The sequence below is a fragment of the Eschscholzia californica genome, unplaced genomic scaffold (assembly GCF_041429995.1).
Source record: "Eschscholzia californica isolate CP2 unplaced genomic scaffold, dmEscCali1.0.p SCAF_1, whole genome shotgun sequence".
In the NCBI taxonomy this organism is placed as follows: Eukaryota; Viridiplantae; Streptophyta; class Magnoliopsida; order Ranunculales; family Papaveraceae; genus Eschscholzia; species Eschscholzia californica.
This window is the reverse complement of record NW_028238198.1, coordinates 15,875,235-15,896,548: the sequence shown is the minus strand read 5'-3', so window position 1 is coordinate 15,896,548 and position 21,314 is coordinate 15,875,235. Positions and strand designations below refer to the sequence as shown.

General features: G+C 36.6%; 2 protein-coding genes and 2 pseudogenes across 10 annotated transcripts; 3 read left to right on the top strand and 1 right to left on the bottom strand.

Annotated features, from left to right (window-relative positions):
* Window positions 1–325: 325 nt before the first annotated feature.
* LOC147564519 (histidinol dehydrogenase, chloroplastic-like) lies at window positions 326–7,498 on the bottom strand. Of its 4 annotated transcripts, none has more exons than XM_086647510.1 (16): window positions 7,351–7,498; window positions 7,049–7,194; window positions 6,639–6,760; window positions 6,494–6,546; window positions 6,295–6,367; window positions 4,948–5,049; window positions 4,660–4,761; window positions 4,465–4,536; window positions 4,317–4,379; window positions 4,174–4,215; window positions 3,127–3,186; window positions 2,857–2,967; window positions 2,076–2,246; window positions 1,385–1,475; window positions 1,014–1,298; window positions 326–644 (listed from the first exon to the last, which is right to left on the bottom strand). In XM_086647510.1, the coding sequence occupies exons 2-15, from the start codon at window positions 7,185–7,187 to the stop codon at window positions 1,024–1,026; spliced, it is 1,476 nt and encodes a 491-aa protein (XP_086503636.1). In that variant the 5' UTR covers window positions 7,188–7,194; window positions 7,351–7,498; the 3' UTR covers window positions 326–644; window positions 1,014–1,023. The 4 variants fall into 4 exon arrangements, with proteins under 4 accessions (XP_086503636.1, XP_086503644.1, XP_086503653.1 ...); XM_086647518.1 differs by having other exon boundaries at window positions 1,024–1,298; window positions 7,351–7,484; XM_086647527.1 differs by having other exon boundaries at window positions 7,049–7,190; window positions 7,351–7,445.
* Window positions 7,310–8,607, top strand: LOC147564518 (RHOMBOID-like protein 13 pseudogene; annotated as a pseudogene).
* Window positions 8,608–10,029: 1,422 nt separating this feature from the next.
* LOC147564517 (RHOMBOID-like protein 13 pseudogene) lies at window positions 10,030–11,883 on the top strand (annotated as a pseudogene).
* LOC147564516 (nuclear transcription factor Y subunit A-7-like) lies at window positions 10,549–20,795 on the top strand. Of its 6 annotated transcripts, XM_086647491.1 has the most exons (7): window positions 14,380–14,582; window positions 15,754–15,789; window positions 15,910–16,041; window positions 17,228–17,370; window positions 18,645–18,710; window positions 18,805–19,020; window positions 20,154–20,795. In XM_086647491.1, exons 3-7 carry the CDS (start codon window positions 16,005–16,007, stop codon window positions 20,331–20,333), a joined length of 642 nt encoding a protein of 213 aa, XP_086503617.1. In that variant the 5' UTR covers window positions 14,380–14,582; window positions 15,754–15,789; window positions 15,910–16,004; the 3' UTR covers window positions 20,334–20,795. The 6 variants fall into 6 exon arrangements, with proteins under 6 accessions (XP_086503624.1, XP_086503602.1, XP_086503617.1 ...); XM_086647498.1 differs by lacking the exons at window positions 14,380–14,582; window positions 15,754–15,789 and adding an exon at window positions 10,549–10,706; XM_086647476.1 differs by lacking the exons at window positions 14,380–14,582; window positions 15,754–15,789 and adding an exon at window positions 10,572–10,706 and having other exon boundaries at window positions 15,846–16,041.
* The last annotated feature ends 519 nt before the right edge of the window (window positions 20,796–21,314 follow it).

Here is a 21,314-nt window from a genome sequence, read left to right as displayed (position 1 = left end):
TTGATGACAGAAGAACAGATTGAATTCTCTTCTTTGCTCTTTTAGTATTCTGTCTCAATTAGGTTTTCTTGATCCTTTCGATTTCAAGATAAAAAATTTCTAGGGTTTGATGGCTCTGATACCATGAAAGCAAAACTGATTTTATTATGAAGTTAATCCCTTATTTATACATCACTGGTTTAAGAGAGAGAGAGAGAGAATGGTTAGTTGCTAACCAACTGTCTAAACAACTTATTTGGCTAAGTAACTAACTAATCACACATGTGTGTCTCACGTATCAGAGGCGCCTACAAGGAAGGATGTCCATTCTGCTCGAGCCAATATATGACAGTTAATTCAGCTACTGTTCTTCTATCTTACAATAATAATTATCCACTTCAACAAATACAACAATAATTTGAAGTTAAGAATTTTCAAGATGTAGAGATAAAGATACTAAACAAAATGGTGTTCTTTCAACATAAAAAAAACAAAATGGTGTTGGGTACAAAGGAGTACAAATAAGGACGGTTTTCGCCTCTTGTTTAAAAGGAAACGTTCAATTTTCTTAACACCGTGAGTTTAAGTTCTAAGATATGCAAAGGTTGGTTATTGGGTCTGCGTAGAATGAAATGAATCTACCTATCATCAAGCATCGGAATACCCTGCAATATAGATATATCTCTCGTCAGGCATCAGGATAAAGTTCATATTTTGTAAAGCAAAATTTAGAAGGTAACATCTGTCTTGAATCGAAACCATTGAGTTTGTTTGTTTGGATATACGAATGATGGTACATGACCCTATGTAGACGCTCAACCCGAGTCGTTGAATCTTAGATGCACAAACAAATCTATCACCTTACTAGAATAGCAAACAGTGACCTTCCTAATTCCATTGATCATGTGTATAGGTTGTCTTAGATTTTACTAATTAATCTTATCGATATTTCTAATAAAGCTCTTTTGGTTTTTTGTCGCTCCCCATGAAGTATACAAACATGAAACGCCAAAAACGGGTGGTAACATACATACCTTGTTATACTTATACGGGGACCCTTGCTTCAATATCTTGGAGCCTAAGTGTTACAGCTCTCTTGTGGGCTTCCAGTCCTTCCACTTCAGCCATCTTTACCACATGTGGTCCAAGCAATCTTAGCCCTTCCTCAGTCAAAGACTGAATAGTTATAAACTTGAGGAAGGAGTCTAGAGACACACCACTATACATCCTTGAATATCCATATGTTGGGAGCACATGATTAGTACCACTTGCATAATCTCCCATGCTCTCTGGGGTCCAATGCCCTAAAAACACAGAACCTGTCCCAAAAGATCAAAAAACTTCTTCAAAGGTCACGCCAACATATAGTTAACTGAACAAAGAAGCAATTATGTATGAAATTTACCTGCATTCTCAACATATTCCTCCCAGTTCTCCGCATCTTTGACATTCAATATTAGATGCTCTGGAGCATACAAGTTTGAAAAGGAGATTGCCTGAAGATATTTGGAAAAAGTAACCTTTAGTCCTACACTTAAAAATATAACAAGTGTACGGGGTTTGAGATGTATAACGTAATCATGTAAATTACATATTTTCTTCGATACAAAACCCAGAATTTACGTATGGGGAATAATGACTAGGGTTTCAGACTTTCAGTCTGCTAAGAAAATGCAAGGAAAATAAACTCGCCACTGAGTTAAATTACCATCTTATCTCTTTAAACACCTTATCTAGTTGTAGTTGATCAAAATACAAATTCTTTTACCAACCATCAAACACCACCCAATACAAAATGGGTCAAATTCTACCTCCGAGAGATGTTTTTTTATCATCCAAAAGAGTATCACCATTTCCACCAGTTCACCACTACCAGATGCCTAGCTGTTACCAAATGACAATAAAAAATACTCTGACATTTAAGGAAAATAATTTCTTGCTTCTTGCTTATCACTTTCCATATTCTCCCCAAGGAAAAATTGTATTGAGAAATGCTTCTACCCCTTCAAATTTTATTTGTATGCAAAGACATAATTCTTTCTTTTTCTCTATTGGAGAGTTGATATATCTAAGAAGAAGAAGCAATAAAAACTGACCTCAATCATATCACGGGCAAACACGGTGAAACTGTGGTTAAGTGCTTTTGAAGCAAAATCTCCCCTTGGAAGGCTCTGGCACTGCTCGCTTAGTTCCTTCTCAATGGCTTCTACATCTACACCATCGCCAGCTATTACAAGAACAACCTGACTATCAGGACCATGCTCTGCCTGATAATCAGATCCCGGTAATAAAGCATCAAATATTAATAACTTGGTTCTAGAAATATTTATTAAGTTGTATTATAAAGCAAATCGCGAACGTATTTTCTCCACAGTACAACATCTATAATAGGACCCGGCAAGGATTTAGAAACTCAAAACCTAATTACTGACAGATGAGTACAAAAACTAGCGAACTACAGCTGATATTATTGCTCAGTGCTCAGTGCTCAGTGCTCAGTGCTCAGTGAAGTACACTACTACCAACTTGGACAGATGTATCATGATTTGAATATATTAATAAGTACAATATTATATTAAGTTTGATCAGCGCCAAATATATGAGAAATCCACTAGTGGGATCTAACTTCTACAATAGAATATTTATTCGAGACCTGTTATCATGAAGCAAATAGTTTCATCTACCAACGTTCAACTGGTTCCTTTATTGGTGTACAATCTTTAGGAAATCATCTCATACCCAATTTGTCAATCAGTAATGGTGGATGCCTAAACTTTTACAGTGTTCGGTTAAAGAACAAAAATTGAGAGGTTAGTCAGTCTCTGGAAACAACTTGACCAATGAGAATTAGAAGAATTTAATAAAATTGATAAACACCTGAGAGAGAAGATCAGCTGCTACATGGACCGGACTGGCATGTTTATCAGCAATAACAAGAACTTCAGATGGCCCTGCAGGCATGTCAATAGAAACCATGGCTTCGCTGTTCTGCATTGGACATAAAGTGAGGAGCATCTAAGCTTCAAACAAGAGAAGAACAACTTATTGTAGAGACTTAGACCAAGTCAAATAGAAATCTGAGTAATTAATACATGCAAATGGGGAATTTAGTTCACAACATTACGAAAGCAGAAAAAATAATCATACTTGGAGAATCATTTTCGCAGCTGTGACATATTGATTACCAGGTCCAAAAATTTTCTCCACCTGCAAAATTTGATTGTTAACTAAAAAAACCAAAGTAGAACCAATAATGTACTCCAATAGTCCAATTAATATATGCTAGCTGAGTCGCTGACCCGTATCTCAAACAATCTAAATAGAACATTACTTGGGAACTATCTATTATCTAACATTACTATGTTTGGTTGTTCTTGCACCTCCAATGATACAATTTTGAGAAAGACCTCCAGCCATACTATCAATGCAAGGTAATGAAGGACGACAGCTTGGTATTAAAAGTTGCATTATTTCCATGAAAATGTTGCTAGTGTGCGACTGTGCGCCTCCCTCAGAAAATCATAACAACTAATCATATTTAATTTAATGCCTACAAGGAGTAACTTAACAACTTCGCCAGTGGAATACTACAGCTTTTATCATGTACTAAAACTTTTCAACAAGAAATTCGAAAAATAAAATGACACAAATTTCAAACCGCAGAGTATTTGACGAAAAATATCCTCTTCAAGAAATTCGAAAAATAAAATGGATTTATGACACAAATTTCAAACCACAGAGGCACAGAGTATTTGACCAAAAATATCCTCTTTAGTGCTTTTTGAAGTGTGGCAAGGCTCCCCTTGGCTTTTTCCCTAACCATTCACATTTTTCTAGGCCTACAACTTTTACGATCCCGGCACTGTGGACCCTGACTCAGGCTGAGGAATTCCCCATCAATAGTGATAACATTTCACAGCGTACAGAAATTAAAACAACATTGTAGCGATGAAATAGAACTGGAGAGAACGTGGTTGCAAACTTCAAGGAGTAATCCTCTTTGGGCTTAAAAGAATTGATAGATTATCAGTTTAGAGCTAATTTCCTAACACTAAAGGCGGACTCGTTATGGTACTTGCTTTCACAATTTTTTTATAGTAGAAATGATCTCATCCTTAAATGGACAAGCAAAAAACCAATACATCCCATAAAGAGGTAACTACACTGCGCGGTGAAGGTATATCATAAAAGCACCTTGGGGCAAGATGATGTTCCCCATGCCATGGCTGAAATTGCCTGCATATACGAAAATAAAAAGAGGATATCAACTCTAGCAGCCAATGTATAATCAAAAACTAAATCTATTTTTACTGGCTATATTCGTAATGTCTTCATACCTGGGCTCCCCCAGCTTTAAGAATATGAGTCACACCGGCCTTTTTAGCACAATAAAGCACCTCCTGCAGAAAAAAAGATTAATCTCGTTACTTATGGTAACTGATGTAGAATAAGATTTAGCACAAGAATATATATGTAAATAATCACCTTGCAGATGCTACCATCTTGACCTGGAGGAGTAGCAAGCACAACAGTTTTGCATTTTGCAATCTGCGCAGGCTGGTGTTCAGAACAAACCAAATGTCAACCATATCTGCTCATTTTTTAACAAGAAAATCGCAATATAAATACTATAGTAACTGAGCCAGTAGATTTATCATTAACACAACTTAGATCAGTTACCACTGCAAGCATAAGAGCAGTTGAAGGTAAAACTGCGGTGCCACCAGGGACGTAAAGACCCACGGAACCAATGCACCTTGCAACCCGTTTGCATCTAACTCCCTGGTAAAAAGTTAGACCCAACATATGATACAAAGTTAAGAAAAGAGAAATGGAAGACAAATCTGTGAACTACGAACCAAATATCGATCTCGATTGTAAGTCCTCATGTAGTTGGGGACTGTTTACTCATTTGCATAATTAAAAGTATACCACTTAAACCATGACAAAAGATTACTCGTTACTTACTTTCATGTTCTCAACTGTCACCTCAACAGACTTTTGAGCAGCATGAAATGCATAAATGTTGTTGTATGCCACATCAAATGCCTCCTTGACAGCTGGATCAAGCTGCATCAAGTATCAGAGAGTAATATTAAGACATTCGCTATTAGAATCAAATACAGCAGTTGTTTCACATTTCATGACAACGTTACGAATCATTCATGAATTACGAGCTAAGAAATATGAGTCCAAAGCAATTGCTTAATACAGAGAGGTGCCACTTGTCTCCCTATGGAAGTCAAGATGGTGATGGATATATATATTACAGAGAGAGAGAGAGACGGACCACATAGGATGAATATATTGTTTTTCTAACTCTGCTATATCTTTTGTGGACTTCACTCTATTTTTCTTATCTCCAATTTAGTGTCAAAATGTGCTAATGTGCTCAAAGTGGTATGTATAGCTGGTTATAGAACATGCTCATTTTGTCTAACATATCTTACAAAAGAAGCGTGAACCATTTTTCTCGCAACTTCACATTTCGCAGTCAGTTCAAGTATTTTTATAGAAAATTTTGTGCCTTGACGTGGCGCCAGATAGGTAGGTACGTCACCTATAGGAAGAGTGAAATTTTAGCACGAAACTAAAGCCTCTGCTAGGAATTTTAACAGTTGGAGCAAAATTCATCCGACGGTTATCAGTGGTATCCATTTTCTTCATTAACCCACTCAATCAACCATTTCTCTATTTGTCCCATTTCCGCACCCACCTCCTCTCCTCCATCAACTTCTTCTGCAACATTTCCAGCTAGCTTTTCTAATCTAAATCTTACCTTAACCACCACACAAGACCCCATTTCCTTAAAATTCGATACAATTTGTAATTCTCTGTTCATTCTCATCATCTTCATTGTCCCTTTCATTTACAAATGCCAAGGCAAACAATCCTCAACATTCAACTTTCGAGTTCAATGAATCAGTCCTCTCGAGTGTCGTGTGGCAAGTTTCATATCAGGAATACAAAGTCACCTTGAAATTCCAACTTCCAAACTGAAATGAGTTAAACAACAATTGATGGCACACCACCACCAAATAGGTTTGTACACATAGAATTCTCAAACTGGAATTGTTATACCACATTTTCGCCTGTCTGAACATATAATACGGCACTGTAAACCTTATTGGCAAAAAGCACAAAAGAGTGAACTCTCAAAGAATAACAACTTCTTAGAAATTGTCAATCAGATAACCTATAATATTTGTTTCTACCGAAATATATATATATATGTAATCTAAAATCCAGTAAGAGGTGAAAGGTTATTTCTATTAGCATAAACCACATTCATTCAACGAAAAGTATCACACAAACCTTCGGATCAGGAATATCAGCAACCCGTTCGGTTATTTTGTGCAATGTGACTTTGTCAAATCTTGCAGTATAACTACAAAAATAGAACAAAGACAGTTTAGCTTCCGAATTATAGAACTATCAAACTTCAGAATGGAATCACAAAAACCCTATAAAAATGAATGAGAAAGAAATAAAAGAGAAGCAATGAAGAACCAACTCAGAAACAGCAGCATCGCCTCTATCACGGACATCATCGACAATTGGCTGGACCTGGTAGTAAATCAAGAATGTGATTGATTTGTACGTATTATTTAGTTGCTGATCAAACTTTTTCAATAGTGAAAAAACATCAAAAATATTACCGTACTGAAAATTGAAGAGAAATCAATACGAGGACGAGCCTTGAGGCTATCAATCTCATCCTTATTCAGATTTGACAGTTTATAAGACTTCATTGAACACCTAATGATATTACTCTTCGATCCTGTCATCCGCCAAATCAAAAAGTGACTCAAAATATAAAGAAATTGAAATTAACATATGAAATTAACATAATAAGATCTTATTAACAACAAATTGTGGCAATGATATTGGGAATTTTGAAATTCTAAGGATGTGTTAAGTTTGTGGTCATCCAATTCAAAACCAATTGGCAGTGAATGGAGATGACCTAGACATTATATTTTTAGTTACTAGATCACATTTCTCCTATGTGGGACTATTTTTTACATAATGAAGATTGAAACAAGGAACATAAGGGAAGAATAATTACTTGGAGGAAAACGGAGAGAGGGAAAAAATGAATTGTTTGGAAAAGCAGCACCACTGTGTATTTGAGAATCTTGAATCAAGGTTGATGAAATGATCGAGCAATTGCTGCTCCGGTTAACTGATATAAGTCGAATATCCATACACTACCTTTCCCATCAAAACATATTTGAATGTAGAGAAAGAAAGTTGAAGAGAGAGAGAGAGAGAGAGAGAGATTAAACAGAAGGTCAGTGAAAATCTGAATTGAAAATAGTAGTGAGAAATGCGATTAGAAGAAGAAGAAGAAGAAAAATGTTTTCTTACTGTTCTGGAGATGACGGCTTACTCTGGGTTTCTCTCTCCTCAACCCGTGTACCCGTCGTCTGTGTTTCTTTACCGTCTCTCACTGGAAGAGAATCAGAAGGTTAGCCAGATCCTACTAGGGTCTAGGGATCGATGAACAGTTGGTCCCGGGCCAGCTCGCCTCATTACGGTTGTTTTTTTAATTTCGTCAGACTTTAGGTAATTTAATTTGGTGTTTATCACGCCGTATCGACGTATCAATGCGTTTGTAATGGCCATCCAAGTCTATATTAAAAAAAAAAATGTCTGACGAAATTAAATGACCTAAAGTTTACATAAACATCTTTATCTATAGGGTTAATTTTGTTTTGATTCCCAAGTTGTGACCAACTCACCGTTTTGGTCCCCATAAGTGTCCAGCAATTCGTTTTCGCCCCCAATATCACTTTTCGGACAACGCTGATGTCATCAAGTCAAAATGAATACTTTTCTATACCCGAATTACCCCTCTGACAAAATCTTATCTTTCCCACACCAAATTCCGAACTGTCACATCCATCCGATTATTTAATACCATATTCTTTACCTTCCCAAGACATTTACTTTCTCTCCATTAACATCACCAGCAAACACAAAACTCAACTCCCTCCCTTAGCTTCTTCATCTTTCTCATCCTGGTTTTACATACAGTAGAAAAACATTGGATATTCTCATGTTGGTTTGAATTATGAAACATCCATTGAAGGGCATCATCGGAAAATTATAAGTTCAGCTTTCTCTCGTGTAAGTGTTATTCATTTAGTTTTCAATATGAGTGCTATTTGGAGTCTTGGGGATGTTGAGAAATTAGGTCATATCGGTCTTGGAATCGAATTTTATCTTCATTATACGCTTGTATTGATAGTGTTGTCTTGGGGCTGTTAAACAACCTTCTTCGAAGCTTAATCTTTTCGGGTTTCTCTCACTACCTATAAGTTTCGCTCCATTTGAATCCCTCATATTTACTTAAAAAATTGTGCCACAACAAGCTTTCTTGGTCATTTATCTAGGATTATTGTCGGGTACTCAATTGCGTGGGGTTTGATACATGGAATGAACAATTACTGGGCTTTCTCAATGCTTGGATGGATTGTATCTGTGTTCATCTTTAGTTTGAAGAAATCAGGTGTTTTTCATTTCACCTTTATTGAAATTGAATCTGTTACAGACCTTACGTTTCCTTCTGGGTTTGCTGGTGATGGAGCTCTTATTGTTGGTGAAGAAGGTAAAGAAAAATGAAGAAGCTAAGGGAGGGAGTTGAGTTTTGTGTTTGTTGGTGATGTTAATGGAGAGAAAGTAAATGTCTTGGGAAGGTAAAAAAAAAGAGTATCAAAATAACCAGATGGATGTGACTAGGGGTGGGAATTTTGCCCATGAGCCCGAACCCGCCCACGGGCACCCGAGCCCAACGAGGACCGTGGACGCCCGCGCCCGTCTCGAGCACAACCCACCCAGCCCGCCAAGTTTTAGTGGGCGAGCATGGGTTAAAACCTCTACCCGCGCACCCGCCCATGCCCGCAACCACTTAACCTCACCCAATGATAACCAACCAAATTACATCAACTTTATGAGTTGATGAAGCATAACAGTCCATGTTGCTAGGCTTAGTTGAGATGGTAAACAATATGTTTAAGGGCAATCACATGAACCCAATGCATTGTTTTGCAATGGCCAAGAGAATTCCTAGTAAAACACTGAAGTAGTCTTTAGCTTCGAGGGAACAAAGAGTGAGATAAGTTTATATTATATCTTATGAGAATTCTTCATTAGTTTTCAATGTGAGATTAAATTCCTAAAAGGAACAACACAAATAACGTCTAATTTTAATCCCACATTGTCTATTTAGAATCAGGAAAGGCGTTTGGAGATTTTATAAAAGGAGAGGAAAAAGTGATTTTTTTTCAAGTCATTAAATTACCCGCTACCCGCCCGCCCATACCCGAATTACCCGAGCTTCTTAATGGCCTTGGGCGGGTAATGGACAAGGCGAATTTCAAAATTGCCCGCCCGATTAACCCGCTTACCCTAATAGCCATTGAAGTTTTGCACCCGACCCGCCCGACCCGATGCTTCAAGTGCCCATGGACGCCCATACCCGCCCAATTCCCACCCCTAGATGTGACAACTCGAGATTTGGTGTGGGAAAGATAAGATTTGGTCCGAGGGGTATTTCCGGCATACAAAAGTATTGAATTTGACTTGATGACGTCATCGTTACCCGAAAACTGGTCTTGGGGGACAAAACGAACTGTCTGACACTCATGAGGGCCAAAACGGTGAGTTGCACCCGTTTCGCTCATATTCATAAATAGTTAGAAAAACTTTATGGCCTATATCTACTGAAATTATCAATGACACATTTTGTATGGAAATGCAAAAGAAAATCTTAGATATTCCCTATATCTAAAGTAAATAGGGTAGTCCAATTACTAATTCTCTATGGATCACAAATTAGGGGCCGAAACGGAATTAAACCTTATGTATACCCAAGTTCAATATTCTTGAATTTGCACTTCTATAGGATCGAACTTGGGACCTCTGTATTGCAGAGTATATACACTTACCAACTGGACTACTAGTTGTTGGGCATTACGATCGGCCTTGAGAGTTAGTCTCGAGACGAACACTCTCTTTATTACACCACTATGGTATACCGTATACATGTCTCTAAGGGGTCACTGGTACATTGGTGTACATGGCACCAATTGAGGACATTTAAAATATTTTCAAACGTCAGTTTTATTCGTTTGAGACATTTCAAATGTTTTGAAATGTATGCACTATTCACTTAAGACATTTCAAATGTGTCGAAGCATCTTTGTTATCCGTTTGAAATACAAAATCACATTTTTTAAGACATTTTTGATTTTATGGACATTGGTTGATATTTTAGTGTAAATTTGAAGAGCTTTTAGAGAGAGGATGCCTTCGAAAATATGGAAGACACTTGAGATCATTTTAATAATAAATTTAATACAAGTGATTATTACTAAAGCCCAACAACATACTAAAGATCTTAAAATCCGACAAACTTAATAACCATAGATTTCACCTCCTTTGACATCGAACCCTGGACTTCCATAGCCTCCATAGTTTTTAGAGTTTATGTCAATAATATGGACCGCCCCTAAATGTAACAGCCATTTATCCAACATACTTGTATTCGCACGTGCTATTAATAGGAAGTAGGGGCGCGGATGAGTGGCCGACGCTTTACATAAAACGAAGGTTCTTGTATAACATCACTCTTCTCTCTCTCTATCTCTCTCTCTATATATCTCTCTCCATTACAGCTGCTCCACTTCGAGAAAGTTATTTGCAGTTCTAACCCTATCCAGGTATAACGATAAACAACCCCAAATTTACTCTTTTCTTTCCTTTGTTTATTGATCCTCTTCCATGAAATTTAACCCTTCCTTTTTCAAACTAATTTGTCAAACTAAATTGACCAAATTTTGACCAAGTCTTCATACCCCGGAAACTATTTAGCTTTCCCAAAGCGTTGGTTTTTTTTTATATTGACTTCAATGGTCATTACAAAGACACTGATACGTCGATACAGCGTGATAAACACGAAACTAAATGACCTAAAGTCAGACGAAATTAAAGGGCCTAAAGTTCACATGGACATCTTTATTTATAGGGTTAATTCTGTTTTGGCCCCCAATTTGTGACAAACTCACCGTTTTGGTCTCCATAAGTGTCTGGCAGTTTGTTTTGACCCCAAATACCACTTTTCGGGCAGCGCTGATGTCATCAAGTCAAATTCGATATTTTTCTATACCCGAATTATCCCTCTGACAAAATTTTATCTTTCCCACACCAAATTTCGAGTTGTCGCATCCATCCGGTTATTTAATACCCTATTCTTTACCTTCCCAAGACATTTACTTTCTCTCCATTAACATCACCAGCAAACACAAAACTCAACTCCCTCCCTTAGCTTCTTTATCTTTCTCATCCTGGTTTTACATACAGAAGAAAAACATTGGATATTCTCATGTCGGTTTGAATTATGAAACAACCGTTGAAGGGCATCATCGGAAAATTATAACTTCAGCCTTCTCTCGTGCAAGTGTTATTCATTTAGTTTTCAATATGAGTGTTATTTGGAGTGTTGGGGTTGTTGAGAAATTAGGTCATATCGTGGAATCGAATTTTATCTTCATTATAGGCTTGTATTGATAGTGTTGTCTTGGGGTTGTTAAACAACCTTCTTCGAAGCTTAATCTTTTCGGGTTTCTCTCACTATCTATAAGTTTCACTCCATTTGAATCCCTCATATTTACTTCAATAATTGTGCCACAAGCAAGCTTTCTTGGTCATTTATCTGGGATTATTGTCGGGTACTCAATTGCGTGGGGTTTGATACATGGAATGAACAATTACTGGACTTTCTCAATGCTTGGATGGATTGTATATGTGTTCATCTTTAGTTTGAAGAAATCGGGTGCTTTTGATTTCACATTTATCGAAATTGAATCTGTTAACGTTTCCTTCTGGGTTTGCTGGTGATGGAGCTCTTATTGTTGTGAAGAAGGTAAAGAAAGATGAAGAAGCTAAAGGAGGGAGTTGAGTTTTGTGTTTGCTGGTGATGTTAACGGAGAGAAAGTAAATGTCTTGGGAAGGTAAAGAATAAAGTATTAAATAACCGGATGGATGTGACTAGGGGTGGGAATCGGACGGGCGCGGACGGGCTCGGGCAACAATGAGCCGGACTCGGGCGGATCGGACTCAGATAAGCCGAGCCCGCAGTAGGGAGTCGGGCGGATCGGGCCGGACCAAATACGCAATATAGGAGCCCGTAGCCCGTCCGAGCCCGGCTGCCCGAACGGGTTCCAACGGACTCGGGCCGGACAGGCTCGGGTAATTTTAATTAAAAAAGTATAAAAAAAACCTTCCCATGATCGCTTGAAACAAAATAACATAAATAAAAAATTTACAAAACTAAATATTGTTACCTTATCAGAGATTAACAAAATATCATAAAAAGGAAGATTTACAAAAAAAAAAAAAGGAAAATTAACAAACTAACATAAAAAAGAAGATTTACAAAAAATAACATCACCCAATACAACTTTTTTTTTGTTGAAGGAATCACCAAATATAACTTAAAAACAAAAAACAAAAAATTAACATAAATACAATTGCATCTTCCAAATCTTCAAATCCCAACTTTCCCAATTTTCATCTGCAAAAAAAATGAAATTGTGTAAGAAAAAAAAACTTCATAACAATATATATATTATATAGTTTACATCATCACCATTCACCACCATGAAAAATATTATAGATTCACAACAGAATATAGATCTGATAAGATGAACCCAAATCAAATATATTATCTATTTTAGGTCACCATTCACCATTCTGAGTAACAACCATTACTATTTGATAACATTAACCAGATTACATAACTAACAAGCAAGAATCCAATAAACCCTAGAAAACAAACAAAACCCTAGAAGACTAGAAGTAGATCGAAGAAATAACTTTACTAATCGTTGTTGTAGACTTGTAGCATTTACTGTTGGATGAGGGAAAGAGTCGAGAAATCAGAGACCGAGAGACAGTAGTATAAACTGGTATAGGTTTAGGTTTCTGGTATAGGTTTAGCTTTTACTTTTGGATGATGGAGAGCCATAAGGGAATCATTGATAATGGTGGAGGCTACTCGTTAGAGAGAGAGGCGGAGATAGAGTGTAAGAGGCGGAGAGAGAGAGGCAGGGAAAGAGAGAGTTGGATTCGTGGAGAGAGAGAGGCGGAGACAGATAGAGTTTTAGGTTTAGGGTTTGTGTGAGGGGATGAGGGATTTTATAAGAGTTGAAGGGTATGATCCAACGGCTGAGAACGAATTTGAATAGATGCCCTATATCAGCCGTTGGATCTAAAGGAATTCACACGGATCGTGGGTACTCGGGCTCGGGTAGCGGGCGGACTTCGTCGGGCTCGGGTAACGGACGGGTATAACGGGCCGGGACTCGGATTTGAGGTTATGTCCGAGTCCCGGCCCATTAAGCCCGATTCATCGGGCCGGGTTAGCCCGGCTCGGGTTGGCTACGGGCAGCGGGCTCTAACGGTCCGGGCCGGACCCCGGGGTCCCGGACCGTTTTCCCAGCCCTAGATGTGACAGCTCTAGATTTGGTGTGGGAAAGATAGGATTTGGTCAGAGGGGTAATTTGGGCATAGAAATGTATTGAATTTGACTTGATGATGTCATTGATGCCCGAAAACTGGTCTTGGGGGGGGACGAACTGTCCGACATTTATGGGGGCCAAAACGGTGAGTTGGTCACAAATTGGAGGTTGAAACTGAATTAACCCTTATTTATATCCAAGTTCAATATTCTTGAATTTGCACTTCTATGGGATCGAACTTGGGACCTCTGTATTGCAGAGTATATACACTTACCAACTGGGCTACTAGTTGTTGGGCATTACGGTCAGGCTTGAGAGTTAGTCTCGAGACGAGCACTCTCTTTATTAACACCACTATGGTATACCCTATACATGTCTCTAAGGGGGCACTGGTGCATTGGTGAACATGGCACCGATTGGGGACATTTAAAATATCTTCAAACGTCAGTTTTATTCGTTCGAGACATTTCAAATGTTTCGAAATGTATGTATTATTCACTTAAGACATTTTAAATGTGTCGAAGTATCTTCGTTATTCGTTTGAAATACAAAATCACACTTTTTAAGACATTTTAATTTTATGGACAATAGTTGACATTTTAGTTTAAATTTGAAGAGCTTTTGGGGAGAGGATGTCTTCGAAAATATGGAAGACACTTGAGATCATTTTAATAATAAATTTAATACAAGTGATTATTACTAAAGCCCAACAACATACTAAAGATCTTAAAATCCGACAAACTTAATAACCATAGATTTCACCTCCTTTGACATCGAACCCTGGACTGGACTTCCATAGCCTCCATAGTTTTTAGAGTTTATGTCAATAATATGGACCGCCCCTAAATGTAACAGCCATTTATCCACCATACTTGTATTCGCACGTGCTATTAATAGGAAACAAGGGCGCGGATGAGTGGCCGACGCCTCACATAAAACGAAGGTTCTTGTATAACATCACTCTTCTCTCTCTCTCTCTATCTCTCTCTCTCTCTCTATCTCTCTCTTCTGTTCTCTCTCTCTCCATTACAGCTGCTCCACTTGGAGAAAGTTATTTGCAGTTCTAACCCTATCCAGGTATAACGATAAACAACCCCAAATTTACTCTTTTCTTTCCTTTGTTTATTGATCCTCTTCCACGAAATTTAACCCTTTCTTTTTTTTTTCACCACCACAAGAACAATCACAAAATTTATCAATATTAAGTTTAATTTCAATCTTAAGAATTTTCCTCTTTTATTTGTATTTCCTTCTTTAATTATATATGTATATTGCTGTTTCTTTGATTCTACAAATTGGTATGTTGTATTTGGATTGAATTGAAACCCTAATTCTCGAATAAAGTTGAAGATATTCAAGTTCCATGATTTGAAAATATTCAGTTTGAATTAGCTGAGTTGATAATTTGGTTATTTTCAATATGAAAATCTAGGAAAGAAAAGCAAATCAAATTTGTATATTATATGTAGGTTTGGATAGTTTCCATGTCAAATCTAAGTATGTATATTGAGTTTATGACTCTGAGTGACAGAATTCAAAAAAATGACTTTGCTTTATCATTTCAATACTCTTGTTTGGGGGTGGCAGCTCCACCCAGTGCCAATTTTACCCTACTTACCGACTTATCCGATGTTAGACAAGTCACTGTATGCTGAATTCTGGTCTCCATCGTAGATAATATACTGAATTTCGGCCTCCATCACAGATAATATGCTGACTATAGCATCACCATAGCACACAAATTAGGCATAATTGCTGCAAAACCTCAATGTAATCCACATCTTGAGGGAAATTTGAGACTTTCACCTATTCTCGTTTGTAATTCTAGAAGATTTGGATGCTTTTATCTTTAAGCGCACTATGGTATTCAACTAGGATTTAGTATGTTATTAAAAAAAACCTAGAAAATTATACTGAATTTGGACCTGATTTCGAGACCTGACACCTTTAAGAGATTAAACCACTGAAAGAACTCCAATTACAACTATGTGTTCAAAGATGGCCCAATCCTCTCATCAATTAAGTCATTGACCTGTGTTTTTTTTGCTGTTATAAGACAGTATCTGAAATCTACCTCATGACAGTTGACATGATCTTTCTTTTTTTATTGGAATTGTTTCCAAGAAAAAATCAAACTCACGGTGTACATGTTCTATATACAGTGTACCATGTATTGCAGTGTTTTTCAATCGATTACCTGATATCATTGTTTCTAGACTACTTGTGTTAAATCTTGATTTTTGTTCAGGTGGTGTCTGCTTGGGATAGCAAGGAAAGAGCATTTGTAAATTACTTTTTTAGCTACAAGAGTAATATATCTGGTTTTTTGCGGTCTTGCAGCACTTGTAGCTGTTGGATCTCTATGAATAATTCGATCTGAGCTCTCATTATTTCATTGAAGCAGATCCTGCCACTTCTATTTTTTATATCAGAAATAAAGTCGGTTATCAACAAATAAAAGAGATCTCAACGATAAAGTCTTGCTGGGGTTTCAAAACCATGACATCTTCTGCATGTGACCCGTCATCTCAATCTGGTATGACGCAAATATTATTCTTTATTGAATATGTACGTTGTGTGAAGTTGGAGACAGTCGTGCTAGGATTGTAATTTGACCCATGTTTTAAATTTGGTACATTTGTATGCGTTGAGGCTTGTTTCGGTCTGTTTTAGCATCGAGGTGTCCACATCCACAAAAAAAAACATACTACCATTTATATTCTTGTTTGTTAAACACTCGAGTCATTATATTATTGTAGCAAAGTGAAAAGGACAATTTTGTATTATCTTTTTATACAAATCTGGTATTTCTCTTCTAAAAGAATTAATGTATGTCTTCTACTAATCAAGGCGTAAGCCTCAAGGCGGCGCTTCGCTATTGCGGAGCAAACCGCCTTGACGCAAAACGTTTTTCTGAACATTAAGTTGTAGAACATCCCTTTAAGTTAGGACCTGTTGTACATGTAATAATTGGTGAGTCAAACTCTAAAATGACTTTAAGTAGAAAATAGATAATCTAATAACTGAGATAAGAAATATATGCACATCCATTTCCTTGCACTAACATATCCGACACCTCCTACATGTCTGATGTGTCTTTGAACACTACTTACAACAGATATATCTGAAGTAGTGAAACTACAAGTAATGTATATGACTAAAATCGTGTCGTACATAAGTGATAAGATATCATGTCTTTAAAGGTCATATACATTTTCATTATTTTATTTTATTTTATTCTACTATCATTACTATAGAGTAGTAATCATATATCTAGATTATGAGGTTTAACTTTTTCTTATTAGTGGATGTAACAATAAAGCTTTGTTTTCTCTTTTCATTTTTTTGCAAATGATTTGGATTTCATATCAACATAGGTTATTATTATCTCCAATTATTTTGTATCTTGTTAGTTCTCTAGTTGCCGATGCAACATTGCATACAAATATAGGTAATAAACCTACTACAGTCTAGATATTTTTAATCTCAAATTAAATTTACATTTGTTTTAGGATCATATTTTTGCTTTAGTTTTTTTATTGTTTTTGTGAGAGGCTTTATTTGTCCTACTTGGATTGGTCCGTCAAGTTGTTCACATGACGAATTCACGATTTATTTTCCATATTGTGGTGATTGATATCATAAGATTAGTATGAAAACTTTGTTTTGTAATTTGGATTCTAATTCCGAATTTTGTTCTTTTCTTTGTTATGTCTATGTAGATGATAGTGGAGCTGACGAGCGGCAAAAGCAGTCAGAAGTTCATTTCCAACACCAGTCCCCTGCAACTGGAATCTTGCATCCTGGGATAGCATCATCATCGATGGAGTACATGATGCCTCACTTTGATGTGGGGCATGCAGTGGTAATGTTCCCAAAGGAGACAATTATTGTGAAAAATTGTTTATCCCACAATCCAAGAAATATTTTTCATCATATTCTCTAATTAACTCTTCTCTAAATGGTGCATGATGACAATTATATGCATGTTATCTTTTTTTTTCTGCTTTGAGTTTATCTTACTGCTTTAGATCCCAAAACAAGTGGGACATACAATGTACATTACATGACTCATTTTATGCATATGTTTGAGGCTGTCCTTATTCGTCATTTTTCATTTTATTATTTTGTGTTTGTTCCACATAGCAAAAATGGACTATCCTAGAACAGGGAATAGAGAAGAATTTTGACTAGGTCGGCACACTCACACGCTGTAGGTGAACACAAAATCAGCAGTTTTTCTGAACCCTTTCTTTTTGGAGGGATACATAAAGGAAGAGGAAAGGGACAGACTTAGCAACTGCAAACATGTAGGATCATATTCATATGTTTATTTACCTTTCCGTGAGTCATATGGAAATATATATAATAACAGCTGACTCTTAAAAGAGAAAGAAGAACCCAAGCACTTAAGGCAGTCAATTCTGAAAAAGAGGCAAGAGTACTTTTGTCATTGATATAGATGAGTAAGGTCTTTAATACTATATACTCTTAAAGGACAATTAATGTCTGCTCTGATGTGAGTACATGTCTACGTGCATATAAGGACTGGAATATACGAGTGAAGTGGATAATAAAGTAACCTTAAGGTCATATTCAAATACCAGAATTAGAACGATAGGTTTTGGCATTTTGCTATTCAAGACTGCTACTGGCAAGACCTAATGGGTCGCAGGAAATTGGATAAGAAGAATGATACTTTAGTGCAGGAAGTGTCTCGGTAATGGCACTAAACTACGTGAGAGGAGCATCAAATGCAGTAAAAAATAAATCATGTAGAGTTGCAATAGGGTATTAGAAAATATAGTTTTGAAATCTTTCAATTTTTCTTTAATGTAGATGATATATGTGGTAGACTTGGATGGCAGTTGGGATGACATTCTCTTTAGGAACCGATAGAGATCATGTTATGTGAAGTTAATAAACTTCACCTGGTTGCATTTTTCTCCCAATGTTGGCATCTTATTGGCAAATACATTCTAATATACTGTCAAAAGTTATAACATAAGGGTAATTCACGTTTGAAACTTGTCTTTCTAATTCATGACGAAATAATTTCAGATTCTAAGATCATTCTTCTGATTGTATGCTACAAAAAGTTTTGGAGTCGTGTTGATTTTGGTTCGGTATCTCTTGCAGGGACAAGCTTTTCCTTACCCAGATCCCTACTATAGAAGTATATTTGCATATGGTGCACAACCTATGGTATGTTGAGCCTTAGTTCAGAACATCAGAATAGCTTACTGAAGGAATATTTCCAACTTTACTGGTTTATAGTATTGAAATATGCGACTTTCAGATTCACCCTCAAATGATGGGTACTCAACAAGCTGGAATTCCATTTGGTGGGACTCACCAAGCAGCTGTTCCATTGCCATCAGATCCAGTAGCATTGCCATCTGATGCAGTTGAAGAGCCTGTTTATGTGAACGCAAAGCAATATCATGCCATCTTACGACGCCGCCAATCCCGTGCCAAAGCTGAATCAGCAAATAAAGCGCTTAAGTCCCGAAAGGTATCTTGTGATGAAAAGCTTTCTTCAAGAATTTCTGGAAGTTATTCACTTTGACAAATAGTCAAATTATTCTCTGCAGTCTGCACAGTGCTTCTTAAATGCTTCTAGAAACATTTCTTTTCCTGATGATAGCTAGAAATTGGTGGATAGCTAATATCAAATAAAACATACTCGGACTCGGTGACAATATTTTTGCTAGGGTATAAACCAACTTTACCACATCTTTGCTTCGAAATTCATCAAAAATTTGGAAGATATCTATCAATATATAATAATAATAGTAATAATGATAATAACAATGATGATGATGATGATGATGATGATAATAATAATCTTGGGTGCTTTGGATCAGTTAATTTCAAGAGATGCCCCACAATCCGTTTATTCTTGATAGTTGATATTAATACTACCCTGATGCAAACTTGTAGAAGCAGTATGCCATCAAGATTTATCCCATGTAATTTAGGCAATATATAGTAAATAATGTAATAAACCTGTCGGGCTTTAGGCCTCTTTCATGTTGTCGGGATTTAGGCCTCTTTCATTATGGTTTAAATTAGGCAGTTATCGTGCTCATCACATCTTCATTATGTATCAATGCCTTGTAACGACTAACGTTGATCGTGGTCGATTTCTCAAAATTACTACCCTGTTGCAAACTTGTAGAAGATATTTTTAGACAAGTTTATGTGGAGAATATCATAAGTCATAACTACTAGCTCCTAAAACATATTAGAATATCATGGTATCACTTATAATATAATTAGTTTATCAATAAATCCTCTCCTTAAGGGTTTAATTATTTAGCAGAATATCAACTTCTAGTTCTAAAGACAATCGAGGCAATGGTTGATTCTTCCAAGTAAAATGAAAGGATCTAATAACTAAAACGCGGTATCCTTTCTGGTTCTACCTTTCTGTATATATTTCTTATTCTTGTCTCGAATACTGCCACATACAGACGGTCATTTCATTTTTATTCAGACTCTGCAAGCTGACAGATAATTGCAACAAAGGTTGTAATTTTTTGTAAACCCGGATTTATTACTAATGTTATTCCTACTTGTCTTATCTTGTTTTCAGAGTATTAATCTTTTAATAACTTAAAGTTCTGAGTTATGTCTCTGTTGCAGCCTTATCTGCACGAATCTCGACACTTGCACGCATTGAGAAGAGTTAGGGGTTGCAGCGGTCAGTTTCTTAATGCCAAGGCTGATGATAACCAACAGAATGATGTTTCTGCAAATGACAAAGCGCAGTCTCGTAATTCATCGGATAAAAATAAGAATGCTTCCTCAGAAAATCATTCTTAATATCTCCCTTATAAATCTGGGTTTTTACTATTAGGAACATTTAGACTCTGCAAGATGATTTTCTATAATGGATGTCCAGAAAACTCTGATCTTTAACAAACCCGTAATTCTTTCTGGTGTTGCCTATCTGGAAGAAGTTCAGTTTCATACTTTCATCTCAGGAGCTTACAAATTTCTCGCACTCGATGATTTGCAGGAGAATGTAGAATTTAAAGTAGGTAGGGAAGTTTAGAAGCTATTGTTCGTATGGTATTTGAATAATTTGACAGGACAAAAATAACAAAAATAGAGTGGATTGGATTGATCTTCTTTTTCTTTTTTAGAATTTCCTAGAGAATTATTGAGCTATATTGGCTAGTTGCAGTGAGATTTGAACTGAAAAACATAGCTTATTGAGTCGAAGTGATGATTGTTTCTAAGATTCAAACTAGACAATAATATGTAAATATTATCCTTCATTTATATGTGAATCTTATTTTAGGCCAAAATCTGAAATTCCAGATTTAGGGTTGGCACTGAAGTACTACACCATTCCCATCTAGTTCTCATGAAATGGTGTGGCGATGGCCGTATTAGAAGTTCTAAGATGACAATCAACTTAAAGCCGTGAGTTACGAAATGCGCATATTACTCCAGGTTAACCGCATGTGTTTTTTCTGCTCTTGATTTCACTCCAGCTTTCGTGATGAAGGAAGCAAAATACTCCAGGTTAGCTAGAAATTTTGACTGAGTCCTTGTTTAATAATAGGTCCTTTGATGCTAATAAGTTCTGAGGTCCAAAAATTAGAAAAAGAAAATTTGTTGCTAATTTGCCATGTCCAAAGTCGGATTAAGGGGGAGATTAAAAGTTAATGTTGTTAATGTACTCTTGTGTGAGTGTAAATTTTCCTGCTTCCCTACAAATTGCAAATGCACATTTCTGCTGAAGAGTAAATTCAATTACCAATTAAAAAAATAATCTTACCGAATGGCCGAGGAGAA

Bases quoted from the DNA above. Each gene is read 5' to 3' on its own strand.
- LOC147564516 (XM_086647498.1), top strand. From the start codon at position 16,005: ATGACATCTTCTGCATGTGACCCGTCATCTCAATCTG. The intron at 18,711-18,804 runs GTATGTTGAGCC...TGCGACTTTCAG, and splicing joins CATATGGTGCACAACCTATG to ATTCACCCTCAAATGATGGG. The intron at 19,021-20,153 runs GTATCTTGTGAT...TCTCTGTTGCAG, and splicing joins AAGCGCTTAAGTCCCGAAAG to CCTTATCTGCACGAATCTCG.
- LOC147564519 (XM_086647510.1), bottom strand. From the start codon at position 7,187: ATGGATATTCGACTTATATCAGTTAACCGGAGCAGCAATTGCTCGATC. The intron at 4,537-4,659 runs GTAACTGATCTA...TCTGAACACCAG, and splicing joins CTGCTCTTATGCTTGCAGTG to CCTGCGCAGATTGCAAAATG. The intron at 2,247-2,856 runs GTGTTTATCAAT...TCTGATTATCAG, and splicing joins CAGCTGATCTTCTCTCTCAG to GCAGAGCATGGTCCTGATAG.